The sequence below is a fragment of the Dicentrarchus labrax genome, unplaced genomic scaffold (assembly GCF_905237075.1).
Source record: "Dicentrarchus labrax unplaced genomic scaffold, dlabrax2021, whole genome shotgun sequence".
NCBI lineage: Eukaryota > Metazoa > Chordata > Actinopteri > Moronidae > Dicentrarchus > Dicentrarchus labrax.
In genome coordinates, this window is record NW_026136853.1 from 332,779 (window position 1) to 357,500 (window position 24,722).

Below are 24,722 nucleotides of genomic sequence, written 5' to 3' on the forward strand. Positions count from 1 at the left end.
CAAAGACACTTTATATTTAAAACTAACTTTTGCACTTTGGATCAAAACTTTGTGAATTTGAATTTGACACTTTTTAACCACTGAAATACCTCCAATAAGAGTAGACTGAAGCGAATGAATTGACTGTAATTTATTGGGTTTGAATGAAAACTTATTTACACTTATTCTTTTATTTCAATTGTGACAATTGAAAAACAAAGCTTTGATTGTTGTAAAACAGAAACGTGCAATAAATGGCCAACAGTGAGTCAGTGTGAGTATCTTCTGTCTACTGACCAGAGATCAGCATCCGTCTCTGCTCGGAGAAACACACTCCAGTGTCTTCCAGGAAGGAAGGTCTTTGTTTCTGACTCATGGTCTCGGGACTTCATAAGCTGGGACCTGCTGGGGGCCAGGGGGTCAGTCCTGAGGTCTTCAGTAGATACTTAATAGAATCAATAAGCTACGTTTCTCCCGGTGTCTGAGAGCGGCGACTGGTTGCAGGTCGGCAGTCTAGTCGGGCTGGAAGGCGGTGTTTACGGAGCCGTTCTCCAGAGGAGGGTGGGGAAGGTGGGGGCAGCTCTTCCTCCTGGACTTGGTCAGGACGCGGTGGAGGAGGCTGGGGGATCCGTGAGGAGGAGCTGCCGAGGGCCCCGGTGGCGCAGAGGACCCATCGAGTCCCAACGGGCGCATGAGGCTGTTTTTCCTCAGCAGCTTGGGAGTACTGCGACCACTGCGGGGAGCAACCAGTACGTGAGTTCCTGTTGCTTTTTATACTTCAGTTCAACTCTACTGTCAGTTTACTGGTGGAAAACAAAACACAGTTAATAACTCTAAAGGCTGACCACAGTAACTACAGTTTGGGTCAAACAGAGTTCTGACTGAAACCACAGCTCTCCCTCGGTGTCTCAGAGCTTCAGCTGGAGCTTAGTCTTCATACTCCAGCTCAAAAATACTCACTAAGATACTAAGATAAATGATTTTCACTGAAATATGATATATATATACATATAACTTTTTAAATTGCGTTGTCTCTACTCGATGTGTAAATAAAGTTATCAGTGTAAATAAAATGGTCAGGGCTGTCTTATGATGGTGCAGTTACCTTGTGCAGCCACAGGGGGCGCCTGCTGTCGTCACGACGACTGGTACCGACCCCCTCCTCAGCAGCGTGGCTTTGGACGAAACTCCGCCCTGCGCCACAAAGACTGCGTTACATCCATTGACAGTTGACTGGACTGCATTCTATGTAAAGACCAGCAGGGGGAGCACTTGGTTCACTATCTCCGTATACAGCTTCTTCCATACAGCAGGATGTTCATTTACAGTGACACAGACCATAAAGCAGGGTAGGCTTTAGGGCGGGGCTACCTTGTGATTGACAGCTCATTCTCAGGGAACCAAACTCAGATCACTTTAGATGTTCCTAACTGAGCTCAGTAGACCAGATGAGGGCTGTTACCTGGAGCGGCTCCACGCAGGCTGCAGGGAAGTAACCCTCGCTTCCGTTTGTCAGCCGTCCGAACCACCAGGTCTCATCCTCCTTAAACAGAACCTGGATCAGGTCTCCCTGGTTCAGGTCCAGCTCCTTCGGCCAGCGGGACCGGTACTGTGTCACTGCCACCACCACCTGCCAATCAATACACATCAATCAATGTCAATATCCAGGTCCCCCAGGAGGAGTCGGACTCGAGGAGTGTCACACTGATATAAATGTAAACTGTTGAATCAAAGAGACTGAAATAGATTAAAGCTGCTTCCTGAACCTGAGTGACCCGCATCAGGAAGCTGCTTTAATTGGTTCATTAGAATCATTGATCAGTGTGTCCTCGTTAATCTGCTTTAAATAGCTGCTGGGAGCTCAGCAGGCTGTAAATACACAGAGGTCAGAGGTCAACATTCTGCCCTAACCAATCACTGGAGACCAACATAGCAACTGGCTAAGAGACTCCTAACGAGCTCGCAGCATCTTGCTCAAGGATACTTCGACAGGTGGCAGGAGGAGCCGGGCATCGAACCAACAACCTTCCCGTTAGTAATATAACTAGTAGTGTAACTAATTACTGTTGGCCGAGAGTAACAAGTAAAGTCCTAATATTAAAGAGTAATGAGTAATAGATTACATTTTACTTAAGGGTTCATTAAACATCTGTTACCTTCTCTGCCTCCACATGTCTGGTCCTGGTCCTCGAGCGGCACACTGCGGGACACAGACACAGTTCCCACTGATCAGCTGATGTATTGATTACTGATCGGCTACCTCTGTGTGTGTGTGTGTGTGTGTGTGTGTCTGTGTGTGGAGACCCACCTTGCGGAGAGAAGACGGTGGTATAAACCTCCAACTGTTGGTCGCTCTGTCTGTAGATCTGCTGCATGATGCTCTGCTCACACACGCACACTGAGCTTAAATAGCTGCTGTCACTAATCCTGTAACACACACACACACACACACACAGACACACACACTGTAACACACACACTCACACACAGACACTCACACTCATACACACACACATACACACACACACTCACACACACATAATTCAATTTTCAATTCAATTCAATTTTATTTGTATAGCACCAATTCATAACAGAAGTTATCTCAGGACACTTTTCAAATAGAGCAGGTCTAGACCGAACTCTTTATAACATTATTTACAGAGACCCAACAGTACCACCATGAGCAAGACCTTGGAGACAAGGGCAAGGAAACACTGCCTGTTATATTGCGATAGTTTACACACAGGTTATCTAAAGCAGCGGTCTGAGGCAGGTTGTGTTCAGTGACTCATGATTTATGGTATAAAGGACCAACAATGGAACCCTGAGGAACTCCATCAGCGATCAATGGGTAGTATATCTGATCAGGGTGACACTGTATTGATCTGTTGTCCTGCTGGCAGTAATTAGGGCCAAAGCACTGACCAGTTCAAGGACCTATTGTAATTCTCTGTTATCTCACGAAACTTTGCACAACATTAAACCGCGGCCAAACTCGACGTATCCATTTGTACCCGTGCACAGGCGCCGCCAAATGGCTAAGCCCCGCCCCTCCGAATCAGCCCCCAAGGTGTGTATGACCGACATGTACGAAAATTGGTACGCATGTGTATCATGCTCAGACAAGCAGAAAAGGCTCTTGGAGCCATACTCAAAACCCAACAGGAAGTTGGCCATTTGGGATTTTGTGGTCATTTCTGGCAATTTTTGGTGTTGTATTTTAAGAAACATCTAGGGAATTGATCAGATCTACTTCAAATTTGGTGAATACAATCCAGAGAAGTTCAGGATGTTACGTTATTAAAATCCTTACATTGGGTAAATTTTCAATGTTTTTTTGCGTTATATTTCAACGAACTCCTACTAGGGAATTTATCGGAACAACGTCAAAATTGGTCAGTGCAGTTAAAAAATATTGCTGATCAAAAGTTGAGCTATTTGTGATTGTACATCGAACCACGTGCCCGTGACGACGTGTTGAATTCCGCCGATTGGCCATAAAACAGATAGTACTCATATCTTCAGTGTACAATGTCCAATGTCCACTAAACTTCACATATTCTGTAACAGTCCCACTCTAAACACGTCCTCATAACTTCAGTGTACGTGGTCCAATCTCAATGAAACTTCAGGTTTGATAACAGTCCCGCCCTGAACACGTGTACATGACAATATTCAGATATAGTGATAGCGCCACCTACTGGCAACAGGAAGTAAGCGCTGCGATGCGATTATGATCAGATTTATGTGAAATTTTCATGTCGTGGTCCGCACATGTTGCGACGGCACGTGCCGCGGCCGCAGCACGACCCGAGTTGCGAGGGCCTGTTCATCGCTGCTTGCAGCTTTTAATTATTATTATTATTATTATTATTATTATGTCTCACACAGGTGAACTCAGATTGCGTGTCCCGTGGTGCGTTCAGGGTCACTCTGTGTTTAGCTTGTTTTCTGCTCTCAGGGTTAAACTAGTTAAACGCGGTCAGATCAGGATTACATAACAACTGTTCTTGGATCGGATTAAACTGGATTAAAACCACGACAGAGAGCCTCTTCTAGGAAACACACACACACCATTTCACACACACTGTAACACACACACACACACACACACACACACACATATACAATAAAACAAACAACTGGCGACAACATTAACATGTAAATATGTATTTTATTTATTTTATTTATTTGTATGTAAATATAAAATCAATAGTCAATAAAAAGGCACTGGTGAGAAACAACGACATCTAGTGGCTGTTAGAAGAACTGCAGCTCATCACACAGCGGACCTGAGAGTGTGTGTTACAGTGTGTGTGTGTGTTCAGTAGAGCTTCATGGAGGCAGCGAAGAGCTCGCTCAGATCTTCCTCAGTGTGTTCTCTGGGAGACAGTTTGGTCACTCGCTCCTGAAACACAAACAAACAAACATACATCTCAATTAACCCTCAATGAAGACAGGAAGTTAAATTTAAGGGTTTTGTGACTTTGAATTTGCATTGATGTTGTTTACGTTGATGTTGTTGTTTACGTTGATGTTGTTGTTTACGTTGATGTTGTTGATGTTGTGTTGTTTACGTTGATGGTGTTGTTTACGTTGATTGTTTTTTACGTTGTGTTGTTTCGTTGATGTTTGGTGTTGTTTACTTGATGTGGTGTTGTTTACGTTGATGTTGTGGTGTTGTTTACGTTGATGTTGTGTTGTTTATGTTGATGTTGTGTTTTTTACGTTGATGTTGTTGTTGTGTTGTTTACGTTGATGTTGTTTACGTTGATGTTGTGTTGTTTACGTTGATGTTGTTGTTTACGTTGATGGTGTTGTTTACGTTGATGTTGTTGTGTTGTTTACGTTGATGTTGTTGTGTTGTTTACGTTGATGTTGTTGTGTTGTTTACGTTGATGTTGTGTTGTTTACGTTGATGTTGTGTTGTTTACGTTGATGTTGTTGTTTACGTTGATGTTGTTGTTTACGTTGATGTTGTTGTTTACGTTGATGTTGTTGATGTTGTGTTGTTTACGTTGATGTTGTTGTGTTGTTTACGTTGATGTTGTTGTTGTGTTGTTTACGTTGATGTTGTTTACGTTGATGTTGTGTTGTTTACGTTGATGTTGTTGTTGTTTACGTTGATGTTGTTGTTGTTTACGTTGATGTTGTGTTGTTTACGTTGATGTTGTTGTTGTTTACGTTGATGTTGTGTTGTTTACGTTGATGTTGTTGTTGTTTACGTTGATGTTGTGTTGTTTACGTTGATGTTGTGTTGTTTACATGGATGTTGTGTTGTTTATGTTGATGTTGTTGTGTTGTTAACGTTGATGTTGTGTTGTTTACATTGATGTTGTGTTGTTTACGTTGATGTTGTGTTGTTTACATTGATGTTGTGTTGTTTACATTGATGTTGTTGTTTACGTTGATATTGTTGTTTACGTTGATGTGGTTGTTTACGTTGATGTTGTTTATGAGTTGTAATGGATTCTGACCTGAGGGATGGTTCCTCTGACCAGAGCGGGGATGTCGTCCTTACTGTATCCCAGAGCTCCCAGTCCGTCCTCCACCTGCAGCTCCAACAGGAACTGACGCAGCGTGTCGGCCAGAACGCCACCGGCATCCTCCCTCTTCACCCGCCGCACGTCTGCACCTGAACGCAGCACACAGAGTCCGTTACTGTGTAGTACTGTGTAGTGTAGTACAGTACAATGTATTACTGTGTAGTACAGTGTAGTGCAGTGTAGTGTAGTACAGTACAATGTATTACTGTGTAGTACAGTGTAGTGCAGTGTAGTGTAGTACAGTACAGTGTAGTACAGTGTAGTATAGTACAGTGTAATACAGTGTACTACATTAGTTTAGTACAGTGTAGTACATTGTAATACAGTGTAGTACAGTGCAGTGTAGTGCAGTGTAGTACAGTGTAGTATAGTGCAGTGTAGTGTAGTGTAGTACAGTGTAGTGTAGTGTAGTACAGTGTAGAGTAATACAGTGTAGTGTAGAGTAATACAGTGTAGTGTAGTGTAGAGTAATACAGTGTAGTGTAGTACAGTGTAGTGTAGTGTAGTGTAATACAGTGTAGTACAGTGTAGTGTAATACAGTGCAGTGTAATACAGTGTAGTGTAGTGTAGAGTAATACAGTGTAGTGTAGTACAGTGTAGTGTAGTGTAATACAGTGTAGTGTAATACAGTGTAGTGTAGTGTAGTGTAATACAGTGTAGTGTAGTACAGTGTAGTACAGTGCAGTGTAGTGTAGTATAGTGCAGTGTAGTACATTACAGTTTAGTACAGTGTAATACAGTGTAGTACAGTGCAGTGTAATACAGTATAGTATAGTACAGTGTAGTACAGTGCAGTGTAATACAGTATAGTATAGTACAGTGTAGTACAGTGTAGTGTAATACAGTATAGTATAATACAGTGTAGTGTAGTGTAGTACAGTGTAGTGCAGTGTAGTGTAGTATAGTGTAGTGTAGTACAGTGTAATAGTGTAGTACATTACAGTTTAGTGTAGTACATTGTAATACAGTGTAGTACAGTGCAGTGTAATACAGTGTAGTATAGTACAGTGTAGTACAGTGCAGTGTAATACAGTGTAGTATAGTGCAGTGTAGTACATTACAGTTTAGTACAGTGTAGTACAGTGCAGTGTAATATAGTATAGTATAATACAGTGTAGTGTAGTACAGTGTAGTATAGTACAGTGTAGTGTAGTGTAGTATAGTGCAATGTAGTGCAGTGTAGTGTAGTAGTGTAGTGTAGTGCAGTGTAGTGTAGTGCAGTGTAGTACAGTGTAGTATAGTGCAGTGTAGTGTAGTGTAGTACAGTGTAGTGTAGTGTAGTACAGTGTAGAGTAATACAGTGTAGTGTAGTGTAGAGTAATACAGTGTAGTGTAGTACAGTGTAGTGTAGTGTAGTGTAATACAGTGTAGTACAGTGTAGTGTAATAAGTGCAGTGTAATACAGTGTAGTGTAGTGTGAGTAATACGTGTAGTGTAGTACAGTGTAGTGTAGTGTAGTGTAATACAGTGTAGTGTAGTACAGTGTAGTGTAGTGTAATAAGTGTAGTGTAATACAGTGTAGTGTAGTGTAGTGTAATACAGTGTAGCACAGTGTAGTGTAATACAGTGTAGTGTAGTACAGTGTAGTACAGTGCAGTGTAGTGTAGTATAGTGCAGTGTAGTACATTACAGTTTAGTACAGTGTAATACAGTGTAGTACAGTGCAGTGTAATACAGTATAGTATAGTACAGTGTAGTACAGTGCAGTGTAATACAGTATAGTATAGTACAGTGTAGTACAGTGTAGTGTAATACAGTATAGTTATACAGTGTAGTGTAGTGTAGTACAGTGTAGTGCAGTGTAGTGTAGTATAGTGTAGTGTAGTACAGTGTATAGTGTAGTACATTAGTTTAGTGTGTACATTGTAATACGTGTGTGTGCGTGTAATACAGTGTAGTACAGTGTAGTAAATTAAGTGTAGTACAGTGCAGTGTAGTGTAGTATAGTGCAGTGTAGTACATTACGTTTAGTACAGTGTAGTAAGTGGTGTAATATAGTATGTATAATACAGTGTAGTGTAGTACAGTGTAGTATAGTACAGTGTAGTGTAGTGTAGTATAGTGCAATGTAGTGCAGTGTAGTGTAGTGCAGTGTAGTAAGGCAGCCCTCACAAGTCATGCTAAAGGAACGAAACACATCCAACACGAGAAGACCGCGAGAGATGGCCTACCAATCCAGGCGTTTTTCAACTCGACGAAAACCACGGCAAGACCAGCAAGTGGACCGGGGTCTGTCTCCAACATGAGCAAAGCACTTTAAATGTAATACCAGCACCCACTGCTACCGCGACTTCGGCCGCAGAGATACTTTGGGCCCTTAAGGTGGCGGATTCGCATTATTCATACAATTCCTGCAGCAATGTCGGGGGCCTATTTTCGAGAATGTTCCCAGACAGTGAGATCACTAGACAGTTTACATTCGGTGTTGCACCTTACTTCAAATCTCTCCTCGTTAGACAGATATCAAGACAAATTGGATATGTGATGCTATTTGATGAGTCACTGAACCATGAATTGCAACGGAAACAGATGGACTTGCATGTTGGCATTTGGGATGGTGGAAAGGTGCGGACGCGGTATGTTGGCTCTGAGTTTTTTGGTCATGCAACTGCACGTGATGTTGTTGACAAAATGATTCCCGTTCTTGAAGGCACTGGAGTGAAAAATCTTGTTCAACTGTCGATGGACGGTCCTCATGTCAATTGGAAAATATTTGACATGCTACAGAAAGATGTTCTCGGTGATGTGAACAAATCTCTGCTCAATATTGGATCATGTGGATTACACGTTATGCATGATGCATTCCGGGATGGGTGCAAAGCAAGTGGCTGGGACATTGAACATGTTGTGTAGCCTGTACTGGCTTTTCAAAGACAGTCCTGCCCGTAGAGAGGCCTACACTAAGGTCACAGGCAGTGACACCTTTATGCTGAAATTTTGCAGCATCGTTGGATTGAGAACATCGACGTCTGCAACCGAGCACTTCTCATGTGGCCACATGTGCGTACATATGTTGAAGCAGTTGCTCGAAAAGATTTCCTAGAGCCTAAATGCAAGTCATATCAAGAAGTAAAGAAAAGTGTATCTGATCCACTCTTCCCTATGCGGGTAGCAGTGTATGAAAGCATTGCGAAGCAGGTCACTCCATTCTTGACAGCCTACCAAACGGATAGACCCATGCTTCCCTTCATGACGGACGACATGTTCAAGTTACTCAAAGGTAAGCCCATTTTTATGGACTCAGATCAGTCTCAATGTTAATGAATGCACACAGGATTCACAAATGTATTTTGGGATTTATATATAAATATGTCTCTAAACAAAAATATTTTTCAATACACAAAAATAGAAATACACATATAAAAAAAATAACGTTCACATATGTATTTCTGATGCACACAGTGTTTTAAATAAATGTAGTAGAAATCCACAAATATATGTATGTAAAAGTATTTGCAATTTTCATCAAAAACATATTTGGATGTTACATTTATATAGCAACTGTTGAACCTGCATTTACAGAGTGCTTGTCATGTGTGAACTTCATTGCGTTTGTGTGTGGGTTTTTTGAGACTCCCCTGACTTGGCTCACTCATAAATGCATTGTTTTCAACAGGGAATTATCTGTAGCCAATCAGATGGCTCCTTCCCTTTCAGCTTAGATTTAAGGATATAATTTAATGGGATGACTTAACATCTCAAAAAACCCACACACAAATGCAGTGAAGTTCACACATGACAAGCAGTCTGTAAATGCAGGTTCAACAGTTTGTGTATTAATATAACAACATCCAAATATATATTTGTGTGCATCAGAAATACATTTGTATATGTATTTGGATTTTTTTTACATTTATATACTGTATAACGATAAATATTTTTGTGTGAAAAATATTTATGTGCAAAGAGTCATTTGTATATAAATCCCCAAAATACATTTGTGAATCCTTCTGTGTGCATTCATTAATATTGAGACTGATCTGACATCATTCATTTTCAGTGTGAACAATTTGAGTGAATTTTGTAGGGTAGGGTCATAGGGTCTTTGTCCTTTGTCCTGTAAGGGCATATGGAGCAGTTTATGAAGGACAAGGTCCTGAAACAAGCCACCAACATGCAGAAGCTTCTCCTGATCAACACGGCTGATTGTTCCCTCCACAAGAATGCTACCAAAGTTGACGTTGGATTTGTGGCAGAAACGTCCATCAGACAGCTCAGAAGCACAAGCAAAACCAGAGAGGCAGGTGCTAGACATAAGAATGGAGACCAAGGCCTTTCTTACAACTCTCCTTGCTAAAGTCCTACTTAAGGCTCCAGTGAACCACCTGCTGGTAAGAAATATGCAGTGTCTTGACCCTAGGCTGATGGTTTCCAAGAAGGAACTGTGTGTGGAGAAGATGAAAGGAGTCCTTCATACCCTGGTTGCTGCTAGCCAAGTGAGTGCCTCAATTTGTGACAAAGTGTTACAAGAATTCAGAGAATTCCTTGATGTTGGCGCATCTCGCTTTTGCTAATTTTGAACCCAAGCTGACCACTTACGGCTCTCCCAAGACCATACCGGAGTCTTTTGGGATGTGATCCAAATTATTTTGGTCATGTCCAATGGACAAGCCAGTGTGGAGCGAGGGTTTTCAGTGAACAAGCAAGTCATGGTGGAGAATATGAAGGAAGAGTCAGTAGTTGCACAGCGGGTCATTGTTGATCAGGGCTGCTGGTGGCATTGAGAAAGTCGCCATCATCAAGGAGCTTCAGATGTCTACTTCATGCGCTACACAAAGGTATGTTGCATACCTTAATGACAAGAAAAAAGAAAAACAAAGCAAATCCAATGCTGACAAAAGGAAGAGCTTGGCAGATGAACTTCAAGAACTGAAGCAAAAAAAAAAAAACGACTTGAGTCAGACATTCAACAACTTGAGTGGTCTGCTGATGAATTTGCAGAGAAGACACGAAATATGACATTTATTGTTAAGTCAAATAGCCTGCGGCACTCAGCAAAAAACAAGAGGGCAAGCCTTTCAGATTTAGGTAAGGACATTGAAGAGAAATTTTAAAAAATGAAGGAGTAGACCTGGGTGATGAGTTCAAACAAACCATGATGGTGTATTTTGTTGAAACCCTTTTTTGAGTTGACAATGCATTAAGAATACATTTATCTGATGTTTGAAAGAAATGTTAAGAAATATTATTATATAAGTCTGAGCTTAAGCCTACGTGTTGCCACATTGTTTTTCAGACTTGGATTCAGAAATTAGTTCATAATCAAATGCATTAAGAATACACTGATAGTACGATCATTTGTTTTCCCTCATGCTTGAAAGCCAGTGCCAGATTGATGAAAGTGCTTGTAAAGCTTTTTTTTTTTTTTTAAATAAAGGACAATGCATTGACTCTGTCTGTAGTTTGAAGTATTTGAAGTGAATATGAACATAACCAACTATTGGAGATTGAAAAAGGTTTACTGTTCCATTTTCATACAATAATTAACAGTTGGAGTAAAGTATACTATGCAGTTCTGTTTGTGTACTTATATAGGTTGTGAATGGTCATGGAAATTTTATTATGGGTCCTTGAAAAGTCATGGAAAAGTTTTGAAATTTTGTCCATGAAAATGTGTGGGAACCCTGAGTGTAGTACAGTGCAGTGTAGTGTAGTACAGTACAGTGTAATACAGTGTAGTACAGGTACCGAGGATCTCTGCAGCCTCCAGGTGGCGCTCTGGACACATCGGGGCTGTGAAGTTGAAGACAGCCGGAGACGTGAGGACGACTGAGAGACCATGAGGCTGAGCACACACACACACACACACACACACACACACACACACACACACAGGCCTCAGTAATGAACATTGATTACAGTGGAATCAATATGATTGATAAGCGTTGGTCAGTCACCACCAGGGCGTGATCCACACTGTAACCCTTCGCTGAGTGAGTCTTCACGTTCCCAGCGATCGGATACGACATCCCGTGGCTGCAGAGAGTCAACACATACTCTTTTATCTGGTGTTAATGAATCAATATTAACTGATAATTAATTAATATTAACTGATTACTAATCAATATTAACTGATTACTAATCAATATTAACTGATTATTAATCAATATTAACTGATTATTAATCAATATTAACTGAAGGTCTCACCACAGATGAACTCCAGCGTTTCCGAAGCCGATGCCGGCAAACACGCTGGCCAGGTGCATGCTGGACCGGGCCTCCAGATCCTCAGGGTCCCGCACCGCTCTGGACCACAAACAAACAAACAAACAAACTGTTTATTTACAGGCTGTCACAAACAATTAATGTTTAATATTTCATTGTTTATTTAATTGACTCTTTAATTTGTTGTTTTAACTGAAGTTTTTCATTCTTGATTTAATAATTAGAATCTTAATCTAATTAAAGTTCTATATTATATTTTAAGTTTAGATTAATTATGGGTTAATTATCTCAAGTATAAACTGTGGCGCCCCCCGGTTGGCAACCATGTGAACCAGCAGCTCTGCTCTGGTTCAGGTCTTTGTCTGGAGCCTCGGGGTTAAACTTTATTCACCGTTTCATGAACTTGGCGACCACGTTGAGGGCGTGGCGGGACCAAACGTCGCTGATGGGGTTGCTGCCCTGGTATGCGGGGCGGTTGATGGGGTTGGGGGGGCAGGGGCTCCGCTGGTTGTAGGGCAGAGCGGTGTACGACTCCAGAGCGTGACTGCAGGAAGTCAAACACACAGTGGAGTCATCCTACCAAAATAAAACCACCTCTTTAACAGATGACGCCAGCAGGAGGGAAAAATATCTAGAAACATACGAGGAAACAAACTATTCAATTAAAATCTTATTAAAAAATAAAAAATTAAATAACTAATAAAAGCTGCAATAAAATTTAATTGTAAAATAAAAAAACCTTTCTGAAAAATAATTCAACTTAAATTACAAAGAATGAAAACAACAACGTAAAATTAAATAAGTGCAATTAAAAATAATTTAGAATTAAAATAAAATGAAATAAATAAATAAATAACATTTTGAATATCTTGAGAAACTGAGATCAGATTTTAATTTTATTGATCACAGCACATATGTGTGGTTTTATTGTCATAAATAACAATAACAATAATAATAATAATAATAATAATAATAACAATAATAATTGAGAGTAGAGCTTGTTGTTGTTGAACTGTCATCTGTGTCCTTCAGCTCTCATACAAACATTAACTAACAAAGTGTTAACGAGGCCAAAGGCTCTCTTCCTGTAATCAAACACTCAGGAGGTCAGAGGTCACAAACACTCGTATAACAAAGTGTTTTCAACGTTAGCGAGCTGAAAGCACAATGACGGTATGTTCACTGACCAGAGCACGTCGAAGCCGCTGTTGGCGGCGACTCTCTCGGGCATGCTCAGTGTGTGCAGTGGGTCCACGATGCCCAGCGTCGGTCTGAGGGCTCTGCTGGCGATACCTGAACACAGACAACCAATCACAGCTCAGACTGACGCTGATGTCACTCTTTAATGACGACGGCTCGCTTGTCTTGTTTTTACCCGTTTTGGCTTTCAGAGGCTCAAAGTCGAAGATGGCGACTCCGGTGGTCTCGCTGCCGGTTCCCGCAGTCGTAGGAACTGAAGGAGTCAGACAGACGGAAACTATAAGCTGATAAATTACTCAATAATAAACTTTGCACGAAAAGTAAGGAAATTTGTGTTTGGTAGATTATTTCTCTGTGGTAACAATGCTTTTTGGCAATAAATCTTATACCGCTGGAAAGTCTGTTTAGTTCCCTTTCAAACGGTGCCCCATTTGAAAGGAACATGCATTTGTGAGATGAGCAGCAGAGCTGAGTATGTGGGTTGCACCCATGAAAAATTTGCCAAATCTTTTCTGCCATTGCCGAACAGATTATTTTGCTGTTGCTACTGACACTTGTTTTGAGCTTCTGGTACCCCCAGGTGCTGCCAACCAGGCACCTGATTGGCAGCATGGGCCCTACTACTGTAAGTACAGCTACAGTCAGTAAGTGTCTACTCCAAGAATCGGCATGCCACGTTTGACTGATCTGGATAGGGCCCTTGTGATAGGGCAACTTCAAGCTGGTGTTCCGCAAAACCAAGTTGTGGCATTATTTGGAGTGAGCCCTAGTACCATCTCCAAAACTGAAGGCCAAGTTCCATATAACGGGGGATGTCAAAGACAGGCCGCAAAGTGGGCGTCCCAAGAAGACGACACCCCAAGAAGACCATTTCCTCACCCTGTCAGCACTTAGGTGCCGTAGGCTGTCTTTTACAGATTTGCAGTGAAGGTTTGCAGGACGATTTGGCCGACGGCTCTCTGCCCAGACAATCCGGAACAGACTACTCGCAGCCAATCTCCGGTCTGTCAGGAGTCCTGCCATGACTGTCCTTCACCGTCAGGCCCGTTTGCGCTGGTGTCGGCAACACATGCACTAGAACCTGAACATGTGGAGTAACGTTATGTTCAGTGATGAGTCCAGATTCTGCCTACGGCAGTTGGATCATAGGGTCAAAGTGTGGAGAAGACGTGGAGAACACTATGCTGTTGCTGCACCGATAGAATAACATATTTTGGTGGAGGCAGTGTGATGGTGTGGGGCGGCATCTCCCTCACAGGAAAAACGAGGCTTGTCATCATTGGAGGCAATCTCAATGCAGAGAGATATAGAGATGAGATTCTGAAACCAGTGGCAATCCCATATCTCCACAGTCTGGGAACTCTATCCTCCAAGATGACAACGCTCGCCCCCACAGGGCGGGGTTTATCAGAGACTACCTCCAGAATGTGGGAGTGGAGAGGATGGAATGGCCTGCCAGCAGTCCTGACCTCAACCCCATTGAACACTTGTGGGATCAGCTTGGGCGTGCTGTTCGTGCCAGAGTGACCAATACAACCACGTTGGCTGACTTGCGACAAATGTTGGTTGAAGAATGGGATGCCATCCCACAGCAGTGTGTGACCAGGCTGGTGAGCAGCATGAGGAGGAGGTGCCAGGCTGTTGTGGCTGTGTATGGTTCTTCCACACGCTACTGAGGCTCCTGTTTGTGACATGAATAAATTGTTAAATTGCCAATATGTCTTGTTTCTTCAAACTTCAATCATCCAATCCACCAAACACCAAACGAGTCAATGGCAGAATAAGCTGTTTGACATTGGCAGAGGAGATCTGGCAAATTTTTCATGGGTCCAACCCACATACTCAGTTCTGCTGCTCATCCCACAAGTGCATGTTCCTTACAAATGGGGCACCATTTGAAATGGGGCACCATTTGAAAGGGAACTAAACAGGCTTTCCATGATTTATTGCCAAAAAGCATTGTTACCACAGAGAAATAATCTACCAAACACAAATTTCCTTACTTTTTGTGCTAAGTTTATTTCAGATCAAACAATAAATGTTATTTACAAATATTCACAATAATTTTATTACATTTAAACGTTTAACAATATTAAGTAAAAACCTCAACCTGGTTGCCACGGTAAACCCGGTACCTGCGATGAGCGGCTTCAGCGCTCCAGTGACCGGCTTCCCTTTGCCGATCGGCGCGTTGACGAAGTCCAGGAAGTCGGCATCGGGGTGGCACGCGTACAGGTTGGCTGCTTTACAGGTGTCAATCACAGAGCCGCCGCCCACCGCCACGAACACATCGAATGAGTTGTTCTTAGAGAACGCAATGGCGTCTTTAAAACTGCAACACACACACACACACACACAGTAACACACAGTAACACACACACAGACACAGTAACACAGACACACACACAGACACACACACAGACAGTAACACACACACACACACACACACACACACACATTAAACGTGACTTTCTGGTTGTTTGACCCAGCTCCTCTCAGCCAATCAGAGAGCAGTATCTACCTGCTGTCAGTAGGCTCCACCCTCACGTCATCGTACACTTTGTAGTTCACTCCGTTCTGGCTCAGAGACTCCAGGACGGCCTTCACGGGCGGGAGGACAGACAGGTTCTTGTCCGTCATCAGACAGACGTTCCGAGCTCCAAGGTTCTGCAGGTCCTGACCCAGAGAACCACAACCATGAATCAATACTGATCAATATAATTGATCTATTTAACCTCCATATAATGAGTGTGTGCCACTTGTAAGCTAACAGCTATAACAGCTAGCCCATAGGGACATATAGGGGACACAGTGGGGGGGTTTGGTTACCATGCCGATCTCTCTGCTGACTCCTTCCCCATATCTGATGTTGGAACTCGCCATCTGACACACACACACACACACACACATATAAATATAATATAAAATATAATATAATGTAAATATACTATAATCTATATATACTTAATATATTTCATAATATAATATAAAATACTTTTATATATTAATATTATAATATAATATATATACTATAATATATATACTTTATACTATAATGATATACTATACTATAATATAATGTAAATATTATAATATAATATATATACTATAATATATATACACTATATTATACTATAATATATTATACTATAATATAATGTAAATATAATATACTATAATATAATATAATGTAAATATAATATAATATAATATACTATAATATAATGTATAGTGCAGTCAGGTCTCACAGGGTTTCAGACAGTAGAAGTTATAAAGAGTCTTTAATAACAGAGTTACCTCGAAGGCGTAGTCGGTCTTCCGGACGGTGCAGGTTGCGGCTCCGGCACCTGCAGAAAAAACACCGGATAATGTGTGTGTGTGTGTGTGTGTGTGTGTGTGTGTGTGTGTGTGTGTGTGTGTGTGTGTGTGTGTGTGCATTACTGATTATTGATCCAGATCAATCACAGTTACTGATTATTGGTGTAAGTGGTGATTAATATGTTTGCTCACTGAGACCGAACTGCCTCCATCATGTGGACTAAAGGTTATCAGGCAGTAAATCACCAACACTGATTGATCAGCTGAGGTTAAATATTGATCAGCTATCAGGAGTGTGTGTTTATTGGGAGTGTGTACCTTGATGGAAGGTGTTGGAGTGAGCGGGACATCTGCACCTGTTCACACACACAGAACTCCAGTCAGAAGTCTGCACGTTTAACCACAGTTAATGTTAGAATCTGCAGTTTGTACGACGACCCCTGATCATCTTGGACTCAGAGGAACATTAATAATCACATTAAATATTGATCCTCAAAGCTGAAATGATGGTTTCTAAAGCAGAGTTCTGAATGGACCATCGCAGCTCAATTTAAGATGGAAAACACAAAAACAGAAAAAGCTGCAGAGGTCACAAAGAAATAAAGGTTCTCAGTCTAAAGCAGAATCTTAAACAGGGAGACTCTTCAGGGTCTCAGTGGTAATGAAGTCCTGGTTTAGGAGGTCCGAGAGCAGCAGTTTAAGATCTAGACCTGATCCTGTACCAACAACATTTTTAATTAGCGCTTACTTAATAATGGATAGTTTGCAGCTGGAAAGGTTGATCAATCAGAACCAGCTGTGCATTATTTAACTCAATGAGTTGAAATGATCGTAATGGGACAGAGGACCTGAACGAGTCTCCATGAGGTCTGACTGGTCCAGGTGTGGATCTAGACCTGCTCACATGTTGTCTGAGAAAACATCGAAATGTCCCTTTTATCATTATTAAGGTCCAATAAAGCTGAACAGAATATTCTCTCCTTTAAAGCGAGAGGTGTTCCTCACTGGAGACTTTGTAAAGCTCGTCCTCAAGCAGTGATTAAGTATTATATATACATACACAGCCGAACCTTCACACTCTTCCTCCTGCTTTGGAAAATGTGATTCATTGATCTCTGCACTGCGCAGAACCGGAATTACAAAGCGAACACTTTTAAAAGTAGTTGTTTTTTGAATGGAGTTCGGCGTCACCGCAGAGAAAAACAACGGAGGGGGCGGAGTCTGTATACGTCGACTCACCTTCAGCTGTTAATCACACCTTTAATGCACGTGAACAGAACTTACGCCGCGCGCTCGAGCTGCCTGAGCAGGTGAACGACCCGGTCCCGTCCGGCCATGTCTGCTGTCTGGTCCTCGTCCTGGTCTGGTCTTGTGCTGGTCCGCACCGAGGAGCTGGATTATAACCCCCAGTCACGTCAGGGTGACAACGGCAGGACGCACTGCTTCCGCCTCAAAGTTTCAAAATAAAGGCCAGTTATTATTGTTATTGTTGTTGTTGTTTTTCAGGATGAATGAAGGATTTCTGGCTCAGATGTTCAGATGTTTGACCTTAAGAGCAGAACTTGAGGACTCTGCAGTGGCAGTTGTGTAAACACTGAAAGGTCAGAGGTCACAGCAGTGAGACAGGAAAGACCGTCATGACACATCGACCTTTAAACAAAGCTCTCACTGTCCAGACGCCTCGCAGCTTCGCTTTCATTTATTTCTGCAGAAACTTCTTGTCCTGAGTTTTAATCAGCACTTTTTAATCAATATGTATCTATTTCTATTTCCTTTGACTGAGTTCACAAATCAATAATCAATAATAAACTGACAGTTTGTCTTTGAGTGTTGTTTCGTCATTATTGAACTTCCATAAACTCATCGAGTTCTTCAGGAACAATCTGATGATCTCACAGCCAGAGACTGAACATCTCTATTATTGATTATTGATTGATTATTGATCCGGTGAGTCGAAGGTCTCTGTGCTGCGTTCAGGTTCATCGTTCATCGATAGGGTTTGGTCAGAACTTTATCGTACTTTATCGTAAGTTCTGTCCGTACGATAAACTTCTCTCCGTACGATTAAGTTCTCTCCGTACGATTGATTTTGGTCCGTACGATAAAGTTCTGTCTGTACGATTAAGTTCTCTCCGTACAATGGAGTTTGGTCCGTACGTTAAAGTTCTGGCCGTACGATAAAGTTCAGTCCGTATGATAAAGTTCTGTCTGTACGATTAAGTTCGGTCCGTACGATAAAGTTCTGTCTGTATGATAAAGTTCTCTGTGTACGATAAAGTTCTCTCCGTACGATGGAGTTCGGTCCGTACGATGGAGTTCTGTCCGTACGATAAAGTTCTGTCCGTACGATTGAGTTCGGTCCGTACGATGGAGTTCGGTCTGTACGATAAAGTTCTGTCCGTACGATAGAGTTCGGTCCGTACGATGAAGTTCTCTCCGTACGATAAAGTTCTCTCCGTACGATAAAGTTCGGTCCGTACGATTAAGTTCTGTCCGTACGATGGGGTTCGGTCCCTACGATAAAGTTCGGTCCCTACGATAAAGTTCTGTCTGTACGATAAAGTTCCGTCCGTACGATTGAGTTTGGTCCGTACGATAAAGTTCTCTCCGTACGATTAAGTTCTGTCCGTACGATGGGGTTCGGTCCGTACGATAAAGTTATTTCCGTACGATAAAGTTCTGTCTGTACGATTAAGTTCTGTCTGTACGATTAAGTTCGCTCCGTACGATAAAGTTCTGTCCCTACGATTAAGTTCTCTCCGTACGATGGAGTTTGGTCCGTATGATATAGTTCGGTCTGTACGATAAAGTTCGGTCCGTACGATGGAGTTCTGTCTGTACGATGGAGTTCTGTCTGTACGATAAAGTTCTCTCCGTACGATAAAGTTCTCTCCATACGATAAAGTTCTGTCCGTACGATTAAGTTCTGTCCGTACGATGGAGTTCTGTCCGTACGATTGAGTTTGGTCCGTACGATAAAGTTCGGTCCGTACGATAAAGTTCTGTCTGTACGATTAAATTTGGTCCGTACGATAAATTTCTGTCCGCACGATTAAGTTCTCTCTGTACGATGGAGTTTGGTCTGTACAATAAAGTTCTCTCTGTACGATAAAGTTCTGTCCGTACGATAACGTTCTGTCCGTACGATAAAGTTCTGTCCGTACGATAAAGTTCTGTCCGTACGATACAGTTCGGTCCGTACGATAACGTTCTGTCCGTATGATAAAGTTCGATCCGTACGATAAAGTTCTGTCTGTACGATAAAGTTCTGTGCGAACGATAAAGTTCTGTGCGTACGATAAAGTTTGGTCCCGATTCCATCGATTGGTAATGGGCATGGCTAGGTGCTACGTCATCATATCCAAAAAGCCACTTCCGTGTCCATTTGCTAATATTCTAACGGTTCAATAACGGTAAAATGGTACAGTACGACGGAGTATAAGGGCCATACTAAGAGAAAAAAAACAATCTTTTTGGTGGAAATTATGAGAATAAAGTCATAACTGTTTAACGACAAAATTGTGAACACGTTAGTTTACCTGTCGACTGTACGGTACGACTGAGACAAACAGCGGCTGCTGGGCTCAGACTGAGGCTGCTGATTGGTTGAGCTGCTCACATCAGATCTTGATAACTCTATCGAAGCCTTCCTCTCATTAAAACTACTTTTTTTGTTGTATTATTATTACATTATTCTCGTAATATTGCAACTTTATTCTCGCAACATTACGACTTTATTCTCCTAATATTATGACTTTATTCTCGTAATCCCCCCCCCAAAAAAAGTAGTGCAGCACTGTATCCCGTGTTGCAATAACAGAAACGACGTGAACAAAACGATCTCTAAAAGAGAAGAAGAGATGGCTGAAGTTGATACGGCCCTCTTCCACCCTTTCCCTGTTAGACTTCCACCTGACATTGAACCAACTGTTATTCTCTGTTTGAATCATAGAGTTTGTGAACAGACTTTGGGATGTCAGTAAGTAGGCTGTCGCTGTATAATAGGTGACCGCTTCCTGTGCTGGAGCCATTGTTGTTTACGTGACCTACAAATGCTAATGGCCACGGAAGTGATTCCTAACGATTCCTTACGTCACACTAGCCCTCCCCATGACTGATTAAAGTGGGCGTGGCTTAGACAGTCCCAGTGTCTCTTCTTCTTCGGTGGTGGTTCCGTGACTTCCTGCAGATGTCACAGTGTTTTGTGTCACTGAGGAAGATGAAGGTCACCGACTCGCTCCTCAGTCGAAACGAGAAAGGTCACATCTTCATCTTCGTCTTCATCGCTCGCCTGCGACAAACACAATCATCATCTTCATCTTCATCTTCATCACCACCCCCCCGACACTCACTCTGGTATATAAAGTGGAAACAGCTCCAGAGTTTGTTTGTACGCAGAGAGACACACAGCTGGAAGACAGACAGGCAGACGGACAGACAGACAGACAGACAGACAGACAGACAGACAGACAGGCAGACAGACAGGCAGACAGACAGGCAGCAGCTGTGCAGGACGTCCAGGTAAGAGAACTCCTGATAAAATAAAACTTTATTGACGTCTCACAAGAGAAAGAATTCACTTAGCCGAAGCTAATTTTAGCTAACAGCTAACAGCTAATGGCTAATGGCTAATGGCTAACAGTCCTTTGATAGTTCAGGCAACCAATGAAATGATTTTGGTTCCTCCTCCTCCTTCTCTTCCTCCTCTTCCTGTTCCTCCTCCTCCTCCTTCTCTTCCTCCTTCTTCCTGTTCTTCCTCCTCCTCCTTCTCTTCCTCCTCTTCCTTTCTTCCTCCTCCTCCTCCTCCTCCTCTTCCTCCTCCTCCTCCTCCTCTTCCTCCTCTTCCTCTTCTTCTTCCTCCTCCTCCTCCTCTCCTCCTCCTCCTCCTCCTCCTCCTCCTCCTCCTCTTCCTCTTCCTCTTCCTTCACTTCCTCCTCCTCTTCTTCCTCCTCTTCCTCTTCCTCCTCCTCCTCCAGGAGCGGAGATGAAGCTGAACGTGTTGATGTGGCTCGCCGCTCTCCTCGCTGTCTTCCTCCCTCACCCCGCTGACTGTCGACCTGATGACGCTCCCGCCAGCCGCCGTCCGCTCCTCCCCCGACCGCTGCTCCTCCACCTGGGGGAGGAGTTCTCCCTGCGGCTGGGTGGAGGTGTAGGATCCTCCTCTGCTGCTCCTGCCCTCCTCTCCTCCTCCACCACCTCCTCCTCCTCTTCATCGTCCTCTGCGGTGAACCGGGCCCTGCTGCAGCTCACACAGCGCCTCCTGCAGGCTCGGGCGGAGCAGCAGGAGGAAGAGGAGGGGGAAGAGGAGGAGAAGGGGAAGAGGTCCGACGAGCCTCCCATCTCTCTGGATCTGACCTTCCACCTCCTCAGGGAGGTGCTGGAGATGGCGCGGGCGGAGCAGATCGCCCAGCAGGCCGACAGCAACCGCAGGATGATGGACGCCTTCGGGAAATAAACGAACCACTTCCACTTCAGACCCCTCCCACTTACAAACAGACTCCTCCCACTTACAAACAGACCCCTCCCACTTACAAACAGACTCCTCCCACTTACAAACAGACTCCTCCCACTTACAAACAGACCCCTCCCACCTACTGAAGAAGAACTCATTGATTGCCACAGATATATTATTCAGTGATTAATTATTATTATTACCTTTTTATAGTATCTTGATTTCTCTTCATATGTAATCTATTACCCTACAACCCGCTGTTGTCCACAGGGGGCGCCACAATCAACACAAACACATAACAGGACAAAAGGTATTCATGTTGTCTGTTGACCTGTTTACAGCTGAGGTCAGGTTGTCAGTAAGGGGAGCTCTGATTGGTTGTCAGTAAGGGGAGCTCTGATTGGTTGTCAGTAAGGGGAGCTCTGATTGGTCAGAGGCTGTTTGTGTTGGTGCCTTTTTAACATTTGACATTTCCAATAAAAAAGTGCTGACTGACTCCGCCCAGCAGCCGGGCCACCGTACTTTATCTGACCTCTGCAAGGGGGCGGGGCTGCATCCTGATATCAATGTAGGATCAATATTAAAGACTGGTATTATTAATTATATTGAACTCATTATTAAAGGCACTCTCACAAATGTTCCGGCTGTTTTTTCAATGAAGTCTGGTGGAGTTTTTTTGGGTGGAGCCAACAGAAGAAAATCAGTTTCATAATAAAACAATAATTTATTTTACATTTTAACAGAAAACATGTTTAACAGTCCCGACGTCGTCTCGTTAGCGTCGTTAGCGTCGTTAGCGTCAGATTCCCTCCTTTACTACAGACGGTTTACTTCTGGTTGAGCCAGCTGAAGGAGAAGACGTGTTTGGGTCCATCTTTGTCCTCCGACTCGTTCTGCTGATCAGCCTGCAGAACAACAATACAGGATCAAATATCTCCTTAATATCTGAATTCTCATTAAAATAATCATTTTAAATATTGTTTTATTTTTATAGTAGTTGAAGTAAAAAGTATAAAAATATTGATTTAAATTATTTTATCTGTAAGCCTCCAAAGTGTCCTTATTATATTTAATTCATTCAAATTTAATTCAATCAAATAAAGAAATCCTCCTTTTAATTGTTTTTATCAATTATTAATTTTAGTCTGATTCATTGTTTAATTTATATTTTGTTTTCGAACCGACTCAAACTGGTTTTAATATCTTTAATATTTCATATTTCACTCACAAATATAAAATGTATTTATAACACTTATAATTAATTAAACATTAAATATGATTAATATTATTAAAATAATATTATTTATAGGCTGTTGTGATGTCATACCTGAGGGGCGGGGCTTGCACTGGGGAGGGGTAGAGGGGGCGGGGCCTGGTTGGTTGATGAGGGGGCGGGAGGTTTTGTTGGTGAGGTGGTGGGCGGAGCCTCTGAGGGTCTCTGAGGGGGCGGGGCTGAAAGCTGAACACCTGCAGGCTGAACAGGAGACAGAGGAGGATTCTGATTGGCTGAGAGCCCAGCAACGAGCTCAACTCGACTTCCTGTTGTCCCTCTGACCTCCGTCACTTCATCTTCATCATCATCATCGTCTTCATCAACTGACGAGACAACATGCTAACATATTAGCATACAGCATACTGAATCTTAATAGCTCCATGCAAATAAACATATTAGCAACACGTTAGCTCAAAGCTAATACTTTAGCATTATATATTATTATTATCATTATATTGAATGATAGTAGTTCTATGCTAACACATTAGCACGCTTTAGCACGCCCACTTTAAGAACTTAAATGCTACTACTGCGTCTTGTTTGCTAACCTCCCAGCATGCGCTCTGTCTCGTCTGTGATTGGTCGGTCAGACGGACACTTCCTGTGTTTCTTACGTTTGATGAAGTCGATGTTCATGAGCGCTCTCCGCTGACGGTCAACGTTAGCTGTGAAGTGATCCATTTTCTCGTAGCCATGTTGGATGTTATCCAGGTGAGACGTGTTGGTGCCCTCCATGATCCTGACGACCAGATAACTTCCTGTCAACACTAATATCACCAATATAACTAATATAACTAATATTACTAATATCACCAATATAATTAATATTACTAATATCACCAATATCACTAATATCACTAATATAACTAATATAACTAGTATTACTAATATCACTGATATAACTAATATTACTAATATCACCAATATAATTAATATTACTAATATCACCAATATCACTAATATCACTAATATAACTAATATAACTAATATTATAATATCACTAATATAACTAGTATTACTAAATATATCACTAATATAACTAATATTACTAATATCACCAATATAACTAATATTACTAATATAACTAGTATTACTAATATAACTAATATTACTAATATTACTAATATCACTCCTATAACTAGTATTACTAATATCACTAATATAACTAATATTACTAATATCACCAATATAATTAATATAACTAATATCACTAATATCACCAATATAATTAATATTACTAATATCACCAATATCACTAATATCACTAATATAACTAATATAACTAGTATTACTAATATCACTGATATAACTAATATAACTAATATTACTAATATCACCAATATAATTAATATTACTAATATCACCAATATAACTAATATTACTAATATAACTAGTATTACTAATATCACTAATATAACTAATATTACTAATATCACTCCTATACCTAATATTACTAATATAACTAATATCACTAATATTACTAATATCACCAATATACCTAATATTACTAATATCACTCCTATAACTAATATTACTAATATCACTAATATAACTAATATTACTAATATTACTACTATTACTAATATCACTCCTATAACTAATATTACTAATATTACTAATATCACTCCTATAACTAATATTACTAATATCACTCCTATAACTAATATTACTAATATTACTTATATAATTAATATCACTAATATAACCAATATAACTAATATTAAATATAAAATATTATATATAAATATAAAAAAAAAAATATTAAAAATAAAAAAAAAAAAAAAAAAA

General features: G+C 41.4%; 4 protein-coding genes across 4 annotated transcripts in view; 1 reads left to right on the forward strand and 3 right to left on the reverse strand.

Annotated features, from left to right (window-relative positions):
• Window positions 1–115: 115 nt before the first annotated feature.
• Window positions 116–3,801, reverse strand: si:dkey-97a13.12 (uncharacterized). Its single transcript, XM_051394414.1, has 5 exons — window positions 2,288–3,801; window positions 2,136–2,179; window positions 1,442–1,609; window positions 1,085–1,173; window positions 116–712 (listed from the first exon to the last, which is right to left on the reverse strand). The coding sequence occupies exons 1-5, from the start codon at window positions 2,352–2,354 to the stop codon at window positions 493–495; spliced, it is 588 nt and encodes a 195-aa protein (XP_051250374.1). The 5' UTR covers window positions 2,355–3,801; the 3' UTR covers window positions 116–492.
• Window positions 3,802–4,133: 332 nt separating this feature from the next.
• adhfe1 (alcohol dehydrogenase iron containing 1) lies at window positions 4,134–17,654 on the reverse strand. Its single transcript, XM_051394413.1, has 14 exons — window positions 17,494–17,654; window positions 16,528–16,565; window positions 16,189–16,238; window positions 15,721–15,774; window positions 15,413–15,567; window positions 15,027–15,223; window positions 13,067–13,144; window positions 12,879–12,984; window positions 12,083–12,235; window positions 11,674–11,772; window positions 11,424–11,502; window positions 11,215–11,311; window positions 5,457–5,614; window positions 4,134–4,387 (listed from the first exon to the last, which is right to left on the reverse strand). The coding sequence occupies exons 1-14, from the start codon at window positions 17,544–17,546 to the stop codon at window positions 4,304–4,306; spliced, it is 1,401 nt and encodes a 466-aa protein (XP_051250373.1). The 5' UTR covers window positions 17,547–17,654; the 3' UTR covers window positions 4,134–4,303.
• A 2,117-nt stretch (window positions 17,655–19,771) lies between these two features.
• LOC127360171 (corticoliberin-1-like) lies at window positions 19,772–22,086 on the forward strand. Its single transcript, XM_051394456.1, has 2 exons — window positions 19,772–20,730; window positions 21,186–22,086. Exon 2 carries the CDS (start codon window positions 21,194–21,196, stop codon window positions 21,662–21,664), a length of 471 nt encoding a protein of 156 aa, XP_051250416.1. The 5' UTR covers window positions 19,772–20,730; window positions 21,186–21,193; the 3' UTR covers window positions 21,665–22,086.
• Window positions 22,087–22,365: 279 nt separating this feature from the next.
• LOC127360173 (E3 ubiquitin-protein ligase TRIM63) overlaps window positions 22,366–24,722 on the reverse strand; it is a 7,034-nt gene continuing 4,677 nt past the window's right edge. Inside the window, exons 7-9 of the mRNA XM_051394459.1 lie at window positions 23,549–23,673; window positions 22,989–23,257; window positions 22,366–22,566 (exon numbers count right to left, since the gene is read on the reverse strand). Coding sequence (XP_051250419.1) covers window positions 22,489–22,566; window positions 22,989–23,257; window positions 23,549–23,673 — 472 coding nt within the window. The 3' untranslated portion in view covers window positions 22,366–22,488. The remainder of the gene's footprint in view (window positions 22,567–22,988; window positions 23,258–23,548; window positions 23,674–24,722) is intronic.